Raw genomic sequence first — 19,235 nt, forward strand, 5'->3', positions numbered from 1 at the left:
GTCAACTAAATGTCTCCTTCTTTCTCACTTATTTCTAGTCTTCAGCGCTGTTGATGGCTTTTGTATATCTTGGGAAGGTGGGAGGGATGAACCAGGAGGGGCTAGCAGCAGCTGTCATACATCTGTGTGTCCTGATTTGTATTTTTCAGGGCCATATCTTATTCCAGGAGAAATTGAGGGCCATGGACGAAAGGAGATCAGAGTGCAAGGAAGTGGATCCCACCCCTGTCACTGATAGGCTGGCTTGGGTCAAAGGAGCTGTGAGCTGTGATAATGAGCAGAGTGGAACAGAGCACAGAGAATCCAAACTTTTTTAGCCTCTTCCATGACTCGGGTTGATGTAAGGTGGTTCAACCATGGAGACGATTCTTATATATCCCCATTTGACATGAGAAGTTTGAGGCCCAGAGGGTGAAGCCCTTTTTTCAAGGGCTCATAGCTGGTAAGTTGTGCACTAGGACTAGAATGGTCCAACTCACTAGCTGGTAAGTTGTGCACTAGGACTAGAATCCTCCCTCTCAGTCCAGGCTCAGGCCAAGTGAACCAGGCAGAGGACAAAATTTGCAGGCCACTGGCCCCATGCCCCTACTTCCCCAGCTGCCAGAAGAGCACTCAGAAGTTGCTGCGGCATCTGATGCTGGTTTCCTTTGGCTCCCTCCTTTGTCCTCCCATGGCCCAGGGGAGGGCAGCTGTTCTGGACATAGATGACTTCATGAGAAAGGTCTACCTCCCTGCCTGCCCAGTCTGATACTGCTGGCTCATGGCCTTGTCCCACATTTGGCCAGACATGACCCAAGCTGCCTTGATACTGACCTGTGCCCACTGAAGGGCTTTGTCCAGGACCTGCCAGCCACACTGACCACTCATTGTTTATTGACCTGCTGACACAGGCCCTCTGGGGAACACCAAGCTTGAGACTCTACAGGTCGCCCTGCAACAGAGCAACCTGGCCCAGAACAGAAGGCAGGGACATGTGTGCTTGGTTCATCTCACTCTGCAGATAGAAAGGGGCAGAGGAGGGGTGGCTGAGCACCCGAAAAATAAGCCCTCCAGCTTCAGGTGCCAGGCATCACTGGGCCCTGGTTTCTCTGTCTGTAAAATGGGCACGTGAATTGAGGGACTATTGCGGTCCCTTCCAGCTCCAACATTCTCCGGAGAGCAGCATCAGGACCAAGACTCAGACTACCACCCCTTCTTCTCTACAGAGCCTCCTGATTGGTCCCCCTGCCTCTCATGTGCCCCAGCCAAGCCATTCTTCACATTGTCCTTCCTATTTCCCAGTTGTCACTCCACAACTAAAACCTCCACTGGCCACTTACTCATCCCATATAACCCTGGGCCTGAGCACTGCCAACTGTTCTGGTTTATCTGGTAGTCCCGCTGCTAAGAACTGAATGCCCTCACTCCCCAAAATCCATATGTTAAAATGCTCCCAGTGCTCCCAGCGTGATGGTATTAGGGAATCTGGCCTTTGGGGGGGCAATTAGGCAGGAGGGCAGAACCTTGTGAAGGGATTAGTGCCCTTATAAGAACAAACAGGAGAGTGCACTCTCTCTCCACAGTGTGAAGATCCAAGGAGAAAACAGCCATCTGCCAACCAAGAAGAGCATCCTTATCTGATACAGGCTCTGCTGGCATTGACCTTGGACTTCCCAGCCTCCAGAACTATGAGCAATAAATTTCTGTTGTTAAAGCTACCCAGTCTCGGTTATCCTGTTTTAGCAGCCCAAACTGGCTAAAAACATCTCTGTGCCCACCCACCCATCATAGACTCCACCCCTACAAGTCACCACAGGGCAGGAACCTGCCTGTTCTCTGCCACTGCCCCCAGACTTCCACCCTCATCCAGCCCATGTCTATGCCACCTTCACCCTGCCTTCTTTGACCCCCCTGGCTGTTTAGGTGGGGTTGGAAATACCCTATTCACGCCCCCTTTTGGCCCTTGTCTGTTCACTTGTTGTCCCCTGACCATGCTGAGACAAGCACTGTGTCTTTTTGCTCTGTACCCTGAACTTGACAGTTGCTCAATAAATAAAATAATACTAAATTCAAACTAAAGATGGTCTTCTGCCTTCCATCCCAGTGCTCTTACGGAAAGCAGTCCAGGGAAGTCCGGCCAGGTGAAAGCACCTGAGTCTGCCCACTATGCAGCAGCAGAGGGGAACTCCAATCCTTGTTCCCAAACACTTCATACCCCTTGCCTTGAGGCTCCCAAGGGGTCCTCCCTGTTCATCTGTTCTCTTGACATTTGAGACCTTACTGTCTTCCAGGTACCCACGGTCATACCTTGTATGGAGAGTCTTGCACACAGTAGGTCTTCAGTGTTTGCTGAGTTCGAACTGAAAGAAACAAAATACTAATGATACTCACCCACATTTCTTTGCAGTAGGTGTCCATACCCATTCTCTCTTGATCCTCACAATGGCCGTCCATGGAAGGTATTATTTTTTTTATAGGTAGGAGAACAGAGGAGGAAAGGGAATGAGATATTCCTCACAGGGTCCACAGCAGCTGCCGGGGTGGCGGGAGTGGGGGGACAGGGTGCAGGCAGCAACAGGCCCTGGAGAGCAGAGCCCAGAGGTCAGCACAGGCCACTCCTCCCCAGGGCCAGCATAGGTAGGTTTCGGCCCAGCCTAGCCCATAGCACCTGCCCCTGGGAGGAGCCTGCTCATGGGACACGGGGGACGTGGGGGAAGCTGTGAAACCACAGATATGACAACCAGAGCCAGACCCGAGCGCCACTGGGCATGGGAGCCTGCACTATTCTGGAACATACAAGCCCCACAGCTGTTCCCAGGCACAACTTTCTTGACTCTTGGCAGGTTAAAAACTCTGCCAGCGCTAACTTAATCTCTGGTAATCAAACAGGACTTGCCGTTCTTTAGAGACCAGTGACAACAGAACTGGCTAGAACTCATGCTCAGACTTGACCTTCCTGAACAAGGATTTTGGAGGAAAAAGAGAGAGAGAAAGATCATACCCCATGGCCATCAGAAAAATAAATAAATAAAAATAAATGAGCAAAATCAATGCCTGTTTGTTCAACAGTGCTGTAAAACCATGTTCTAAAATTGCATAGCAAAAGCAGAGTCTGCCGTCTGAGGCTAAATTGGTGTGACCACAGCTAAAATAAGGAGATAGCCTCACAGACATGGCCACAAGGTGTGTGTGGGGGCAGGAGAGGAGCTCCCTCTGCGTGACTATAGACTTCTCATCTACTGTGGCTCTGAGTCTGAGCAGTCTCAGTCTAAGGCAGGGATGGGGTCAGTGTGGTAGCCCTGCAGCAAGGCAGGGGTCTGGCCAAAGTCCCTTCTTCATATACGTCTGCCTTCCCTTTGACTCCTCTCTGGACTGAGAGGACCATCTCACATCTTGCCTAGACTGCTATACCAACCCACTCTGCCTCCTTAGCCCCAGACTTGCCCCCTCCAACCCAAACCACCCTGCTGCCCAAGCAAGCCTTCTATTATAGAATGCTGACCCTCCCCAGCTCAGGAGGGGAGGGTCACACATGCCCCTAAATTCTCCACCACTCCAAAGTCACTCTTTCCTGTCAAAGCCATATGCAATGACCCAACCACCCCTGTTCCCACTGGATCCACAGAAAATCAGGGCTCTCCCCAACAGTGCTAGTGCTGAAACCAGGGGATGGTTTGTCTCACATTTTCCTGGGAACTTTTTCCTCTGAATTTTATTCTTGTCCGATTTGATCCCTTCTGTATTGGTCAGATTTTCTTGCATAGGAAGCAACAGAAATAGACATTAAACTAGCTTGGGCATAAGGGTAGATTATTGGAAAGCTCCCTTGCTGGAGGCAGAAGCAGGGCTGGCTTCAGGTCCACTGGGACCAGAGCCTTGCAGGTTGCCAGCCTTTCCTCTCTCTTGGCTCCCTTCTGTGTGGACATTCATGCCCTCGGTTCAGCTCTCCATGAAACAGCAGCTCTTGGTCTCTCTCGCTCTCCAAGAGAAAGGAATGAGCTCTCTGTCTTTGAGGCAAAGTTTAACAATGATTAATTCAGATCAGCTGTCCATTCCTATACCAACCTACTGTGGTCAGCATGGTGGGACCCTCTCATTTGTCCAGCCTGGCCAATTGTACTGGGCTAGTCCACAATGGCCAGCAGCTAGCCAGATCCCCCGCATGGGGAGGAGCAGAGCATGTACTCCCAAGAGGGCAAAACTGGATCCTGGGAGGCAGAATAATTTTAGATATGACAATGTCTGTGGCCCTTCAAAGAACCAAGTGCATAACAGATATACAAGTTTATCCGTGGAATTAAAGTTTTCTGGCAGGAGGGAGCACAGTTAGGAAAACAAATATATAAAAAGGCTCTTTGTGGGAGTGACGATAAGTAAAAAAAAGAAAGAAAAAAATTAAAAAATTGAGTGACACTGGCGTAGAGGACAGAGCATTTCTCAGACAGGCAGAACCATTCTGCGATAAAACAAAGAAATGTCCTGCCCAGTCTCCCACCTCCTGCACACACAAGCCCAGGGCCTCCTCATTCCCCAAACACTACTGACACAGACCATTGTGTGTTGAAGATTTTTCCCGAACATAGAGAATAATGACAGCTCCATTACTAAAATTCATTGACATTCACCACCAGAGGGAAGCTCTTCCAGAGCATCCCTCCTTAAACCTGGCCTGTGCCCACAGCCCGTGTGCTCTCTTCTCACTCCTCCTCCTCCTCTCTAGAGCCCAGAGCCTCGCCATCCTTCAGGCTCAATCAGGTAATTTCCCTGGCTTTACTTTACAGAGATGGGTCTCTTTCCACCAACCTCTCTTTTGGGTCACACTGAGATTGTTTTTCATCACCAGAAAAAGCCATAAAGTCGTTTTCAAAACCAAAAAGTCTCCTCTCCCAAAACTTAACAATGACAATGTTTTATTAACCTACTCAGATTACATATGTAGGCAAGGTTTCTTCTACCACCAGCAGCCTCAGAAAATGAAGGGCTGTCCGGAGAAAACCACAAAGTTTTTTGTTTCTTATGTTGTTTGTTTGTTGTTGACATATTCCATTTAAAGGGATCAAGTTTAGACTTCTCTGACCATTTAGGCGCCTTTAGCTGGAACTCCCCAGAGGGAAGATGAAGATTCCCATGCAATGATGTGTACTGGAAGTACTCCCAGCAGAGACTGGCAAGAAAGAAGGGAGGCAGGACAGAAAACAGAACCAATCCCAGGTAGAGTTTCAGCCTCAACCTAGTCCCACGGGGAGCTCTAGAGTGTCAGTTACACCTGAGTTCATTCCACTTCCAAGCAAAGGGGCGCCAATCAGTCAGTGCTAAGGATACCCTTGGGGAATTGGGAGGATGAAGATTCCTGGGTACTGCGCAAAAAGTGATTCTAGTTGCCAAAGAGCAGTTCTAAGAAAGTTCCAGGTTAGCGGAAGGGATTTATTTAGAAGCAGAAGGAAAGCCAGGGGAAGGGCATTGCTATGAACTGAATGTCCCCCCAAAATTTATATCTTGAAGCCCTTCCCCCAATGTGATGGTATTTGCATGGGGTATTTGGATGCCTTTGGGTGTAATGATGGTTAGATAAGGTCATGTGGAAGGAGTCTCCATGATGGGATTAGTGCCCTTATAAGAAGGAGAGACCAGGATCCTATCTCTATGCCATATGAGGACATAGCAAAAAAGGCAGCCATCTACAAACCCGAAAGAGGACCCCTACCAGAACCTGACCATGCCAGTCTGTTCTCAGACTTCCCAGCCTCCAGAACAGGGAGAAATCAATAAATAAATAAATTTGGCCACAGTAGCCCAAGCTCACTGAGACAGACACCCAGCATGCCCTACCCAGGGAGGAATTGGGGCTGAGCACTATGGGTCCTCCCAAAGCTACAGAGAATCCAGCTTCCTTCTAGCCTGCCCACTCCTGGCCAGGCCCCAGCTGAGCCATCCTGCACTTGCCCAGCTCTCTGCTTCTGCTCAGGAGGCCCCCTCCTCTGTTATATCCTTCAAGGTGCTCCTGTAGCACCTCCCACAGAAGTCTCCTCCACTCCCAGAGCTGTCCAGCACCTGTGGTAGGCTTCACTCCCAGCAGTCACTAGGCCTGGATCTCACGGGTACCCCCTCCCTCTCCTTCCCAGGCCCCTGCAGGCTCTGAGGCTGACCGCAGAGCACAGCCTGTGCTCTCAGTGCCCCCATAAGCCTGGCCATGGAGATGCTCCCACTGAAGGGGTGCTGAAGAGAACTGTCCCAGCAATTCTGCCTGCCTTCTCAAAGTCCAGCTGAGCTCCATACCCCCTATACAGAACCCCCTCTGGCCAAGCCTAACTGGCCAGGTCCAGGAAAGCCATCTCTTTCCCAGGATTTGGGATAGGGTTTTTACCCTGCCTTCTTCAAATAAATGAGGAAATCTGGTCAATTCCATCTCAGCTTTCCATGTAAATATTCCCCTGAAGTACCAAGACTCAGTTCTGTACAAGAGAAGGGGAAGAAAAGACAAGGAGGGGGAGACTGGGACACATTGACACTCATCCACATGGGACAATTAGAAAATGGTCCACACCAGGCTTCAGATTCGGGACTGTGGGATTTCAGAGACGGAGGTGGGAGCTGGAGCAGCCAGGAGGGCCGCCTGGAAGAAGGGGCTGGGGGAAGGACCCTGAAGGTCAGAAAAGTGTCCCAGGCAGGAAGACTAGAGGGAGCATATGGCGTCTGAATTTTTTGAAGTCAGAATGAGTTCTCCAAGGCCTCTGCACACCCTGTCTGCACCTCCAGGAAAAACTCCGGTGCCCCACTTAATCACATTCCTCAAATGCTTTCCCCTCCAATCCTAACAACACTGACTGCAACTGCAGCTTAAGCTTCTCTCTGCCCCAGGCCCACCTGTCAGGAACAGATCCAGAGGCTGCTTCTGCAGCTGCCTGACCTGGCCTAGGTTGGGCCTGTCCCCGCAAGAGCAGCGGTGCTCAGCCCTGCCTGACATAGGATCTCTGGGCCAGTTACTGAAATGTGCAGACACCTGTACCACATCCCATCTGGGTGACCAATCTCTGGTGGGCCTGACATTATCAGTTTTGAGGTTTAGGTTTTGTTTTTAGAATTTTATTGGATATAATTTCAAATGTACAGAAAAGTTGGAAGAATGATCCAAAACATATCCACGTACCTTTTTTCCAGATTCACCAGCAATTTACATTTTGCCCTATTTGCTCTATAGTTCTAGCTATGTATTTATGTGAATGTATTTCTTAACCACTTAAAAATAATTTAGAAACATGCTGCCCATTTAACCCTAAATGTGTATTTTCTAAGAACAAGAACACTCTCTCACCTACCCATAGTCCAGTATCAAAATTGGAAAGTGTAGCATCGATACTATTACTCGCATTTACTGGCATCCACATTTGCGCAACTCCTGCCAGGAGCTATCAGTGCCTGTTAAAATCTCCCCAGACAAGTGTTGGGCTGGGCAATACTGGTCCAAGAGACCCTGGGCAGGGTCCACAGCTGGAGGCCCCCTCTTTCCTTTCTCACTTCTCTCTCTCCCACCTGGGGAGCCTGGGAAAGCTGTGGGTAGATAGAAGGCTTTAACCCTTTGGCTGCAGGCTGGAGACAGAGCTTGGCCTCTTGGCTGCCAGGGCACAGGCAGCTGCCCAGCACCGGCTATAAATAACCAGGAGGCAGCAGGCTGTGGGGCGGTGCCACTGCCCTGGCGGAGGCGGGTTGAGAATACCCCCGGCCCAGGGCCTCACCTAGGCCTCCCCTTGCAGGGGAGGGTCAGGCCAGGTGGGACCACTGCACGGGGCCACAAGCTCTGTCCCTATCCCGTAGCTGCTGCTGCCATGTGGGGTCCCTCGGGGCCCTCAGGTCTCCTCCTCTGCCTCTGCGGGCTCTGCCTCTTCCCACCACTGCTCCAAGTAAGTGCCTAGAGTAGGAGTTAGGGGGTGGGGGGGGCCCAGCGCTGGGACTTCTGTGCTCTCTGGGCTGCTGTGGCAGAGTCTCAGGGCTCGGTGGCTCAACTAGAGTTGGGGATTCCTGTGTTTGATGATGGGGTGGAAATCTGGTTCCTGGATGAGGGGCAGGTGGAGGGGAGGTGAAATTCAAGCCACCTGGGATGGGACAGGAAGGTCCTTGTGGTTGAGAAGAGGTTCCAGAGACCTCCTGGGGTTCAGGACTGGCTCTTTTAAAATCCAGAAGTTCCCTGTTTCCTGCCCATTCTCTGCCTTCTCCCACCATCCCCCTTCACCTCCCCTGCACTCCCTTCCCCACCCTCCCCAGCTCTGGCCCTTCCCAACCAGTGGACCCACTGAGAGCCACCTCCCCCCACTGCTGCCCACCCACCCCCCCAGTGCCTGAAGTCAGCAGCCCCATTACCCATTGCAGCCTCTCCAAGGGGCTCTCAAGACTTTGAGTTCCCCCACCCACCCCATGCCCTCTGGCCAGAGTCAGGGTCTGCAGCTGGAGTGTGGGGTGCAGTGGGGCACAGTAGAAAGAGGGTGCTGAAGATGTAGGGGAGAGCCCAGAGAAGTGACTTACCTCCAAATCTCCCTCCATTTTACTGATGGAGAGACTGAGGCTCAGAGAGGGAGGGTAACCTGTCTTAGTCTTCATAATGCAAGGGTCAGAGCTAGACTGGGAGTCAGGAGTCCTGTCTCTGTCGTGACTGTGCCTCAGGGACCACTTTCTGGGCCTTAATGTCCCCATGTGTGTAAGAAAGACAAATTCATTCAATAATCATTCAACAAATTTGCGCACAGCATCCATTCAAATCCCTGCTTTGTGAGTTAATGTGAGACTTTGGACATGTTAGTCAAATTTCCCAAGCCTCAGTTTCCTCATCAGCAAGATGAGGATGACACTGGTGTTTGTTGAACAGGGCAGTCATGAGAGCAGGTGACATACAAGTAAAGTACGCAATGTCATGCCTGGCACAGTGTGAGTGCTGGGAAAAGCCAGGCACCACAGATAGAGCATGAAGACCCCAGGGGTCCTACCCTCCTGGGGCCTAGTCAGGTGGAGGAGGGGTGGGAGGTGGGTATATGCTGAGGTCAGCAACCCATGGGCAGATGACTCCTAGAACTGCCGGATCCTTTGAATGACATTGCAGATGCATTTGGGGTGAGTGGAGGTCATAGTGTGGGTTCACCATCCATCTCCCTCCCAGAACTCCTGGGCTTTGAATTTGTGCTAACTCCCACTTATTCCCTGGATGGGTGCCTTCAGCCCTACTCTGTGGGGGCCATGCTGCTGGCCACCCCTGGTAGCTGGAGGGAGAGAGCTTCTGGTTACTGCTCCAGAGCCGGACCAGGTGGAGGTCTGGGGGAGGTGCCCTGTGTTCCCCAGAGGCCAAACTGTGGACTTGGCTCCCCGCAGAATCAGCCCAGGCACTGTCCCTACCTCTCTGGGGGCTCACAGGCTGAGATTGAGACTAGTTACTTGCCCAAAGTCACTCAGCAGGTCCCCAGCTGAAGAGTCACTAACCCTTGGTCTTTCTGACCCCATCCTGCCTGAAGCTGGGCCTTCCTGGTAATAGAATTTCTTTCTGGGTCCTTGGCCAACAATCCTGAGATTTCTACTCACTGCAATGAAATGAGACTGTGACACCAGGAACAGACAGTGGGGAAGGAAGGCAGGCCCCCTGGCTCCTATACCTCACAGTTATTCATCCAGTGTTTACCAAGGACTAGGGTGAGGATGCAGGCAGGGAGCATCACCCCCATGGCTCCTGCCCTTAGGGAGTTTATAGGCCAAAAGAAAACCTGGCAGGAAAGATCTGTGTGCATTTAAACTGCTAATTGGGGCTCAGAAAAAGTATGTGCAGGTGTGAGAGCCCTTGAGACGTTTGGGGGGAGTGGCGGCAGGGGGCAGGATAGGAGGGGCCAAACTGGGGTAGTCAGCCAGCAGGGGGTAGACCCCAGGGTCAGCCCTAAGGCGAGATGGGAGGGAGGCAGTAGAGCTTCTATATCCCAGTAGGATGTGGTTTTTATCCCCAGGGCAGGGCAAAGGGTGTTGGGAGTTCTCTGAGCAGATGAAGGGCCTGACCTGATTCGCAGTTGTGAAAGTTCCAGCTAGTGGTTTGAGGTGACACCCTGGGCCAGCCCACATTGGGAGAGCCCAGAAAAGACCCCCCAAGGCTGGACCCTGGTGTTCCTGGTCCCCCTTAGAGGCCTTTGGGAAGCTGCCTGGAGAGGCAGCCCTATAACCCTGCAGCTGTCCTATGCATGGACAAGTGCTAAGCACCTTACTCCAACACCAGGAAGGTGGGGACATTTATTTACAGACAGGAAACAGAGCTTCAGAGAGACTAAGCAGTACCACTTGCCTCTACCTCCGTGATGACTTCAGGAGTCCACCAGCCCCTCCAGCTCCTCAGAACTTTGGACAGAGGGATACCTTCCCTCCAAACCAGGACTCTGGGTTTCAGGACCTCCTGCCCCAGGTCCAGACTTCTGGTAGGGCCATCTGCTTGGGAAGGCTCAGCAAACAGAGGAGAGAAGTCCCTGGCCATCCATGCCCAGTGCCATGAGCTGGGTCCTCTCTAACCTGCCCAGCCCCCACAACAGACCAAGGCCACCCTGCCCCCAACATACACACATTCACATGTGAGCACACACACACCAGGGTCTACAGGGCCTGCTGGGCCAGAGGCTCCAGGACCATTTGCCAGAAGCTAATTCATCTAGAGACTTTTCCAAAACATTCCCTTCCCTTCTAAGTGTGTTCTAGCCTAATTAGCTAATTTAGTCTCTCTGTTTTGGCCATTTTGCCAGTGTTCAAGTATTTAAAAAAAAAAATAAATCAATCTGAGGGCACCGTCTACTTAATTTTGTATTTCTCATCTCAAATTTGCAGCACTTTACGAATTATAGGACTATTCTGTATCCTCTTAGCTGTCATTTTCTACTTTAGTTAATTTTTAACATTTTAAGGATTCCTAAGCCAATTTGTATAGTCACTTTACTCAAAATTCAAAAATTTTTAAGATGGCATTTTGAATCCATGGAGGGCATAAGATAGATTATTCAATAAGCCTATTTTAGTTTGTTTGACAGCTATGCAGGGTTTAGCATGTGTATTGACACATCTGACCAGTTTTAAGCTTCACAGCAGCCCTGTGAGTTAAGACTGTTTTATCCCCATTTTACCATGAGGAAGCTGAGATAAGGCCCTGTACCCACAAGGCCACTTGGCTGGTGCCAAGAGGCCAGGCGTCCAACCAGACAGCCTGGCTCTGGATTCTCTTTCCTTAACAAAAATTTAACTTTAATGTTATTTATTTTGATGCGGAGCTATTACTATGACATTCAAACAGATCAGAAGAGGTGTGACTTTTAGGCAAACTGGACATTACATGAGTTGATAATTGAGGAGATAATTTTTGGCCAAGCAGCTTGTTAAAGGACCCTGGCTGGCCAGCTGCTCCGCCTTTATTGGGCCAAGTGTCCTCCTCTCCACCCCCTCTTCTTCTTTTCCCCTATCCCCCTTAGCATAGGTAAGAGAGGAGGGACCAGGGAGGGGGCAATCATAGGATTTTTTTTTTTTTCTGAGACAGAGTCTTACTCTTTTCCCTGGGTAGAGTGCCATGGTATCATAGGTCACAACAACCTCAAACTCTTGGGCTCAAGCAATGCTCTTGCCTCAGCCTTCTGAGAAGCTGAGACTACAGGTACCCGCCACTTCTATTTTTAGTAGAGATGGGGTTGTTTTTGCTCAGGCTGGTTTCAAACTCCTGAGATCAAGCAATCCACTTGCCTCAGCCTCCACAGTACTAGAATTACAAGTGTGAGCTACCTCACCCAGTCGCAAAGGCTTTCAGAGATAGAGCAAAGAATGAGGAGGGGCCTGGACATGCCCTGCCTCCCTCCAGGGGCTGGAAGCTTAACTAGGAAGGGAAGGAAGAGGTCTGGTAACAGTAAAAACTCAGAGATGGGATCCCAGCTCAAGGCCCATCATCCTATAAGTCAGAGCTGAGTTTCTAAAGTGTTCCCTGCCAGGAAACCTGGACCATCACTCCAGAAAATACTGCCTGCTTTCTTCATGTGGCTTCCAATCCCTCACCCCCTCCTCAACCAGTCCCAGCTCCCCTTGCTGCCCCACTGCTGCACAGGACCCAGACTCTGCCTCCCCACACCTCATCCCTGCCTCCTTCCCTTCCCCACAATCTCCTCCCCCTTTCTTCCCTGTCTTCTCTCCTTCCTTCCTTCCCTCTTCCCTGTTCTCTCTCTTGCTTTCCCTCCCCCTCCTCTCTGCTCTCCGTCTCTCTCTCCCCCCATTATCCTCTCTCCTCCTTTTTCCCATATCATCCTTCCTCCCCTTTTCCTCCTCCCTCTCCTCTGGCTCCCTCCTTCTCCTCCCCCTCCTGTTCCTCCTTCTCCTCTTCCTGTTTCTCCTAACTAAGTGCTCCATGAGGGGCAGGGCCTGAGCTCAGGCTCCCTGGGAAGCCCTGAATGAAAGCATGGTGTGAAGAGCCCTCCCCTGTAGCTGAGTCCTTCTCTGCCCTTGGGCAGCCAAGGGAGAAGGGCGTAGCTCACCCCTATTCTCCTTGGGTGACTGACAGCCTGGGCCTGAGACCTGTGGTCCTGTAAATCTCCCAAGCTTAGACCAAGGGCTAAATTTAAACAGAATCTTTGTCACCAAGCCCAGGAGGGAACACTAGGCTGGGCCAGACCCCCTGGCTCCAGGGAGATGGCACCTTTCAGGCCTGTCTGGCCCCTATGGCACAGGTTCTGCCTGGGCAGGGCCCATGCAGGAAGAGGAGCAGCTGGAGTCTTGGCTTCAACCTGCTGCTTCCTTCCCTACCCAGGGCCTCTATCCTGCCCTCCTCTGAGGTGAGGGTTTCCCATGCCAGGCACACAGAGGCCTGAACCAGGCCCTCACATAGGCTAGCCTCAGAGCAAAATGAAGAGAGACAGAACTATGGCAAGCAGGAAAAGCCCAGAACCTGAGCTCCCAGAATTGGTAGAGGGGTTGTAGCTTTACCTGGCTGAGGGACCTTGGTCTCATCCATCCATCCATCCAGTCAGTCCCTTAGGCGGTCAACATTCATTGAGCGTCTGCTATGAGCCAGGGTCTGGACTAGGAAATGGGGACACAGATGTGGACTCTGGGCTCTCGCAGCCTATAATCAGCCTCCTGGTGGGGGAGGGAGGCAGCCTTCTGACCCTGAGACAGCTAGGATCTAATCAGTACAAAGGTCCAAGATGTGCCCCTCTGAAGAGAGAATACTGATGAAAAGAAAACAGTTTCTTCTCTACACTCCCACACACCTCTGCCACCAATCAATTCACCAGTTCTCTGGGGACACCAAGTGGGTGTCCTCCAATTCAATTCCATTCTGACATTATCTACCTGGAGTCGTGGCTTCGTGCCCCCCAGGTAAAAGCTCAGTCCCACAGGATGCCCCCACTTCAGAGGCCAGTCACAAGCCCAGGCTTTCACTTCTTCTGGCTGACAGGCTAAAAATTAACAGCTCCTACTACCTGCTCTTTAGGTTCACAAAACGCAGGAAAACACTTTACTTATATTTCCCTGTTTATTATCAAGGACGTTACAAAGGACACAGATGAACAGGCAGATGAGGAGGTGCACAGAGTAGGTGTGGAACCGGTGTAGGCCTCCAGGCCCACTCTGGGCAGGCCACCTTCCTAGCACCTCCAAGTACTCACCAACCCAGAAACTCCTCACATCCCACCTTTGAGGGTATTTATGGAACCTCCCCTTACCCCCAGCATGACTGATGATTAACTCAATCTCCAGCCCCTCTTCCTTCCCTGGAGGGGTGGGGTGGGGCTTGGTCTTTCTGGTGCCCAGCCCCATCCAAGAGCCCACTAAGAGCCACCTCATCAGAACACAATGTGCTGCTGTCATCCAGGAGATTGCAAGGGTTTCAGGAGCTCTGTGTCAGGATCTGGGGACTAAAACCAAATATATGTTATATAACTGCAGGGTCCGCAAGGGGCTCAGAGGCTAAAGAACTCACATTTTTTTATCTCCCTGGTACAAGGCCCTGTGTGACTTGTCTGTGACAAGGTTGGGTCTGCCTCCCATGACCAGCTCTCTACCTCCCTGGGGCAAGAGAGAGATTTCTCATTAGAGTGGCCTCCTAAGCCCACATGCAGAGGCTGGGTTCCACACAGCATCATGGCCTGCAGGCCTCACTCCCTCACCCAGGACCAGCTTTTCCTATGTGTACCTGACGGAGCCATATCCTACTGGATTGTCTGGACTTGAATTCTGTCCCTGCCCCTTACCTGCTGTGTGGCCTTGGTAAGTGACTTTGCTTCTCTGGGCCTCAGTTGCCTCATCCATAAAATGGGGTTATTCGCAATTCCCTTAGAAGCTGAGGATAAAATCAGCTATTTTGTGTAAGGCATTGAGAGCCATGTGTAGCACACGGTAAGTGTCTTCACATGAAGATATTTTTCCCTCCCCGCCTGTCTCTGTTCCCCCTTTATTGGCACCCCCAAACCAAATGCTGGACCTTGCCCCTGAGACTTTGCTCACTCAGCCTCTGCCTCCAGGCTTGCCTTCTCTCCTTCCTAGCACCTGCCCTGCTTATGGCCCAGGGCCTTAAACATGCTTGGACTCTGCTCCCATGCCCAGTCCCCAGGGAGCCTTGGGTGTCCTCAACAGGCATTCTCCAAGCACTGTTGGGGCTGAGCTTGGTGCGGGAGGTGGAAGCTGCTTCTTCAGGGGGCCCATTGCGCACAATAGGGGTGCTGGAGAAATGGGGAAGTAGGGCATAGAGTTTTCAGGGAGATTTCCTGCAGGGGAAAGGCTTGAGGTAGGCTTGGAGGGCCCTGCAATGGGGCTGACCCATTCCCCATCTCTGAACTCTAACCAGACCCCCTCCTAAAATTCTTGGCAAGTTAGCATGAGCCCCCTGTATGCCAGGCTCTTGACATACAGCAATTTGTTTAATGCACCCGAAAATCCTGTAGGTTTGCATTACCTGCATTTTAAAGATGAAGACATGAAGGCTCAGAAAAAGGTAAGTGGCTATGCCAAGGCCATGCTGTGAAGCCGCAGTACACCTGGCACGCGGGCACAGGGATGATTACATTTTGCCCTCTCTGACAGCTCGTCTCGCAGGGCTTGGAAAGGGGCTATTTTCATTTTTTTATTGTTAAATCATAGCTGTGTACATTAGTGCAATCAAGGGCTACAATGTGCTCGTTTCATATACTATCTGAAATGGGGCTATTTTCAATATGGCCCTGCCTTGCCTGGCCCCCACAGTCTATGCTTTCTGAGGATAGCAGCCTTTTCCCTACCTCCCTGCCCACCCATCACCACCACCAGAGGCTCTGCCTAAAGTAGGCCTCTCCAGGGTATGTCATGGGTTTGAACTGAGTCTAATCCACCCAACAAACCTCTTAAAGACAACAAATATCTTTGGCTGTACCAGAATTTTGGGCCGGCAGAAAAGCTGTAGGAGAAGGAGCCAAGGTCTGATGGTTACTCCAAAAATCATGTCTGATCTGCCCTTCCTGAATTTTGCCCAGGGAGGAACAGCATGCATGGGAATGGAGCAGGCTGGTTCCATGGACCAGCCCCATGCTGGTCCCCAGCAACATGCTTTGCTCAACGCCATACTCAGCCACAGCCTGAGACCACAGCCTCGGAGGTGAGGGTAGCTTTCATGGCCTGAGTCCCAGGGAGGGTGCCCTGACGCTGTTCATTGTGGGCTGAGAGCCCGATGTCAAACAGGAGATCACCTGAGTCATGAGTCTACAATGTCACAGCTTGGAGGTTTTGAGAGAAGGAGTTGGCATCTGAGATGTAAAGTCTGTGTCTGTCTGAGGGTTCCACGTGGACACCTCATGCTTCTGAGTTGAGCACTGCTGCTACCCTGACCTCCAGAAGCTATGATTAACACTGGGGACTTGTCCCTTCCAGTGAGAGCATCTCCAGATGCTTTTCAGACAAGAGGTAGAAGGGGCTATGAAGGGAGTGTCAGGTCAGGCCAAGAGCCCTCACTCTCCCTACACTAAATAGAGTTCCCTGCTCTCCCCAGCCTTAATCTCTGCCTTTGCCCACGCTACTGTATCTACAGTGTCCTTCCTGGCACCACCCTTACTTGCTGGGGAACTCCTACTTACCCTTCACGGCCCACATCAGCATGACCTCTTCCGCGGTGCTACCCCACCCCTCCTCAGTAGGTCCAACACTTGGCTTGCTGGGCCACCCAAGAAAAAGCTAGTGCTGAGGACATGTTAGCAATAACACCAAGGCCCTCAGGGTTTGTTCTGTAGGCCCAAGAGGCCAGGGCTACAATGACAGCTCTGGAGATCTTTACAGTATCAACACACAGAGCATGCACACACACGTCGACACACACCCCTGCTCCATTGCCTTTCCCACTGTACCCAGCACTGTGGTCAAGACTTGGGCTGAACACAGGTGTGGTGTCTGGCGGTGGCATCTGTGCCCTGCCATAGGGTCCCAGGAGGGGTGTAGCAGGAAGCATGTCCCATCTGACCGAGTGTGGTCATTAATCAGAGTCTCCAGGCCAGCGTGGGGAGGCTGAGAGTACAGCAGCCTTTGGTCCCAGCATAGGAAATGGACTGAGCTGATGTGGAGAACATGATGTTTGAGAGTTATTGGGCTCTGGCCCATGGTGACATCCTGGGGCAAACATTGACCCAGCTGCCAGGAAAGAACATCTACAGATAGGAGAAAGAGGAGAGGCTGCCCACTAGTACCTTCTGGAATCCCAGAATCAGGAATTTCAGGGTTGGGAGTACAGGATGCAAAGTCACACACAGGCCACAGAGCAGGAAAAGCAGTGGTTGTGGGAGAAAAGGGGGGACAAGGATTAGAACTTTAGAGTGCATTACAGTCATCAGTCTTACACCATGCACCTTCCAGCCTCTCTGCCTGTGCACATGCTGTGTTCTCTGCCTACAGCACCCTTCCTGGCACTACCCTTAACAGCTGATCAAACTCCTACTCACACTTCACTGTCCACCTCAGCATGACCTCTTCCATGATGCTACCTCAGCTCTCCTCAGTAGACTATACATGCTACAAAGCTGGTCACCCATCCATTTCTCCTACCAGAAGATGGAGGAACATGAACATATCTGCTGTTCCCTCCACACCTAGCACTTGCTCTGATGATTCTTCAGGAGATGTGATCTTGGGTGGTCTTTGCCTTTTAGATGGAATTGTTATTGCAACAATCATGCCTGTTCCCTGATGGGGTGCCCAAACTGGCACTGTGGTCCCTTCTCTTTCCCCCACTCACCTTCTGGTTGCTCCCAAAGTGCCACCTCTTCTAGGAAGTCTTCCCTGTATTCCCAAGGCCAGGTTAGGCGTCTGTCTACTGTATCCACCCAAGGTTCCTGTTTACCTATGCGACAGGGAGACAAACTTAAATCATGCAATCTTCTCCTGTCCTTTCTGCAGGGGGTCCCTGCCTGACCTGGGACTAACCTGAGGACATCCACAGGGTTCCCAGCCAGGGCCTGATGCTCAGGTTATTTATTGGGTGAATGAACAGCTAAGGGACCCCAACCCCAGTCCCCCTGGCATTTGCTGACAGAGGGACACAGGCCCCATCACATGGGCATACCACTTCCTGAGGAGGAGGCAGCTTGAGGGACAAGAAGTAGACAGTGCAGATTCTTGCCTCAGAGATGATACTGCACTGGACCAGCTGAGGCCTTCCCTGTCTAGGCCAGGCTGCTGCTGCTCCATCATGTGCCTCCTCAGTCTCCCCTTCTATACAAACAGGAGTAAGGAGTGAGAACAGGACAGGGCAGGTGCTACAGGCTAGACCTCTGACCTCCATCTTTTGCTGTCCCCTAGGCTGCTGGGCCAAGACAGGTGCCCAAAGACCAGCCCCTGTGGGCACTGCTGAAGCAGTACTGCCATGCAGTCACAACCCTCACCGACCTCTCAGGTAGGAACACACCTGCCACCACCCTTGGGCATGCCCAGGGGAGGAAGAGTGGGCCTCAGAGTTGGGGTTGGGGAAGAAAGAGGCTCCTCTGGGACAGCCCGAGCTCAGCAGGATGATGGGTGGAGCACTGGGCTTCCCTGCCTGGTTACTGCCTTGCTGCGGGTCCTTGGTCAGGACCCTTCCTACTTCCCACACCCAGCCACCCGCATCCGCACTCTGAGGAAGTCAGCTGGCTGGCATTCAGGTGTCAAGTAGGGGGTGACCCCTCTGCTTACAAACATGGGGAGACCAGTAGAAGGTGTAAAACAGTCTCTGGTTGCCGTGGCTACAGGTGTCACCTCCTGAGAAGCACCTGCAAAGCAGCAGCCCAGCTCTGACCACTCAAGAGTCTTCCAGCAGCTGACTCACAGATGGGGGGCAGCCACACACAGCTGCCAAGAGCGCTGGACTCCCAGGGACTCCTTCCAGGTCCTGGCCAGGTCTCCTCCCCAGACCTGTATCCATGGGGGACAAAAGCTGAGAGGGGGACCCTCACTCAGGGCTGCGGCTGCTGCAGGGCACCAGGAGATAAGGGCGCTGGCCAGCACCAGGCCCCGCACTAAAGAGACAGCCTTCTGCCACTCCTTATGGTGGGCAGTCTAGAGCTCGGGTGCTGGGGTCACAAAGCCCCCAGTCTGTATCCCAGCTTCTTCACCTAGCAGCCATGTGGCCCCGTGGTAACCAAGTACCACAAACTTGGTGGCTTAAACCAGAGAAGTTTATTTTCTCACCATCCTGGAGGGTTTTTTTGTTGTTGTTTGTTTGTTTGTTTTTTGAGATACAGTTTCAAGCTATTGCCCTTGGTAGAGTGCCATGGCGTCACAGCTCATAGCAACCTCAGACTCCTGAACTGGGATTATAGGTACCCACCACAAAGCCTGGATATATATATATATTTTTTTTTAGCTGTTGTTTCAGTAGTTGTCACTGTTGTTTTTAGCAGGCTGGACTGAGTTTGAATCTGCCAGCCTTGGTGTACATGGCTGGCACCCTATCCACTGAGCTACAGGTGCTGCCGCATCCTGGAGGTTTTAAGGCCAAGATCAAGGTGTCGGTGGGTTGGTCGGTTCTAAGGCCTCTCTCCTGGGCTTGCAGATGGCCATCTTCTGTGTGTCCTAATCTCCTTATAAAGACACCAGTCTCATTGCATTAACTAATCCAATTACCTTGCCCGAATTGCCTCTTCAAAGACCCTAAATCCAAACAAGGCCACATTCTGAGGTAGTGTGGCTTAGGACTTCAGTATATAGGTTGTGATGGGGACACATTTCAGTCCATAACACCATCTGACACTCAGTTTCCTCGTCTGTTAAAAATGGATCTCAGTGTA

The 19,235-nt window shown here is 51.6% G+C and overlaps 2 protein-coding genes across 11 annotated transcripts in view; one reads left to right on the forward strand and one right to left on the reverse strand.

Annotated features, from left to right (window-relative positions):
- MINDY4 (MINDY lysine 48 deubiquitinase 4) overlaps positions 1-12,974 on the reverse strand; it is a 255,695-nt gene extending 242,721 nt beyond the window's left edge. The window contains exons 1-2 of the mRNA XM_053608563.1: positions 12,940-12,974; positions 2,287-2,339 (exon numbers count right to left, since the gene is read on the reverse strand). The gene's annotated coding sequence lies outside the window, so the exon portion shown is untranslated. The remainder of the gene's footprint in view (positions 1-2,286; positions 2,340-12,939) is intronic.
- The window catches only part of CRHR2 (corticotropin releasing hormone receptor 2), a 49,126-nt gene continuing 37,560 nt past the window's right edge, over positions 7,670-19,235 (forward strand). For 9 of the 10 annotated variants that reach the window (XM_053608570.1, XM_053608577.1, XM_053608571.1 and 6 more), the window contains exons 1-2: positions 7,670-7,877; positions 17,773-17,866. In XM_053608570.1, the coding sequence (XP_053464545.1) occupies positions 7,803-7,877; positions 17,773-17,866 (169 nt within the window). In that variant the 5' untranslated portion in view covers positions 7,670-7,802. Of the gene's footprint in view, positions 7,878-14,906; positions 14,951-17,772; positions 17,867-19,235 lie in introns of those variants that run through there. The other variant, XM_053608566.1, reaches the window with a different exon arrangement.

This window comes from Nycticebus coucang, chromosome 11 (genome assembly GCF_027406575.1).
Source record: "Nycticebus coucang isolate mNycCou1 chromosome 11, mNycCou1.pri, whole genome shotgun sequence".
Taxonomy (NCBI): Eukaryota; Metazoa; Chordata; class Mammalia; order Primates; family Lorisidae; genus Nycticebus; species Nycticebus coucang.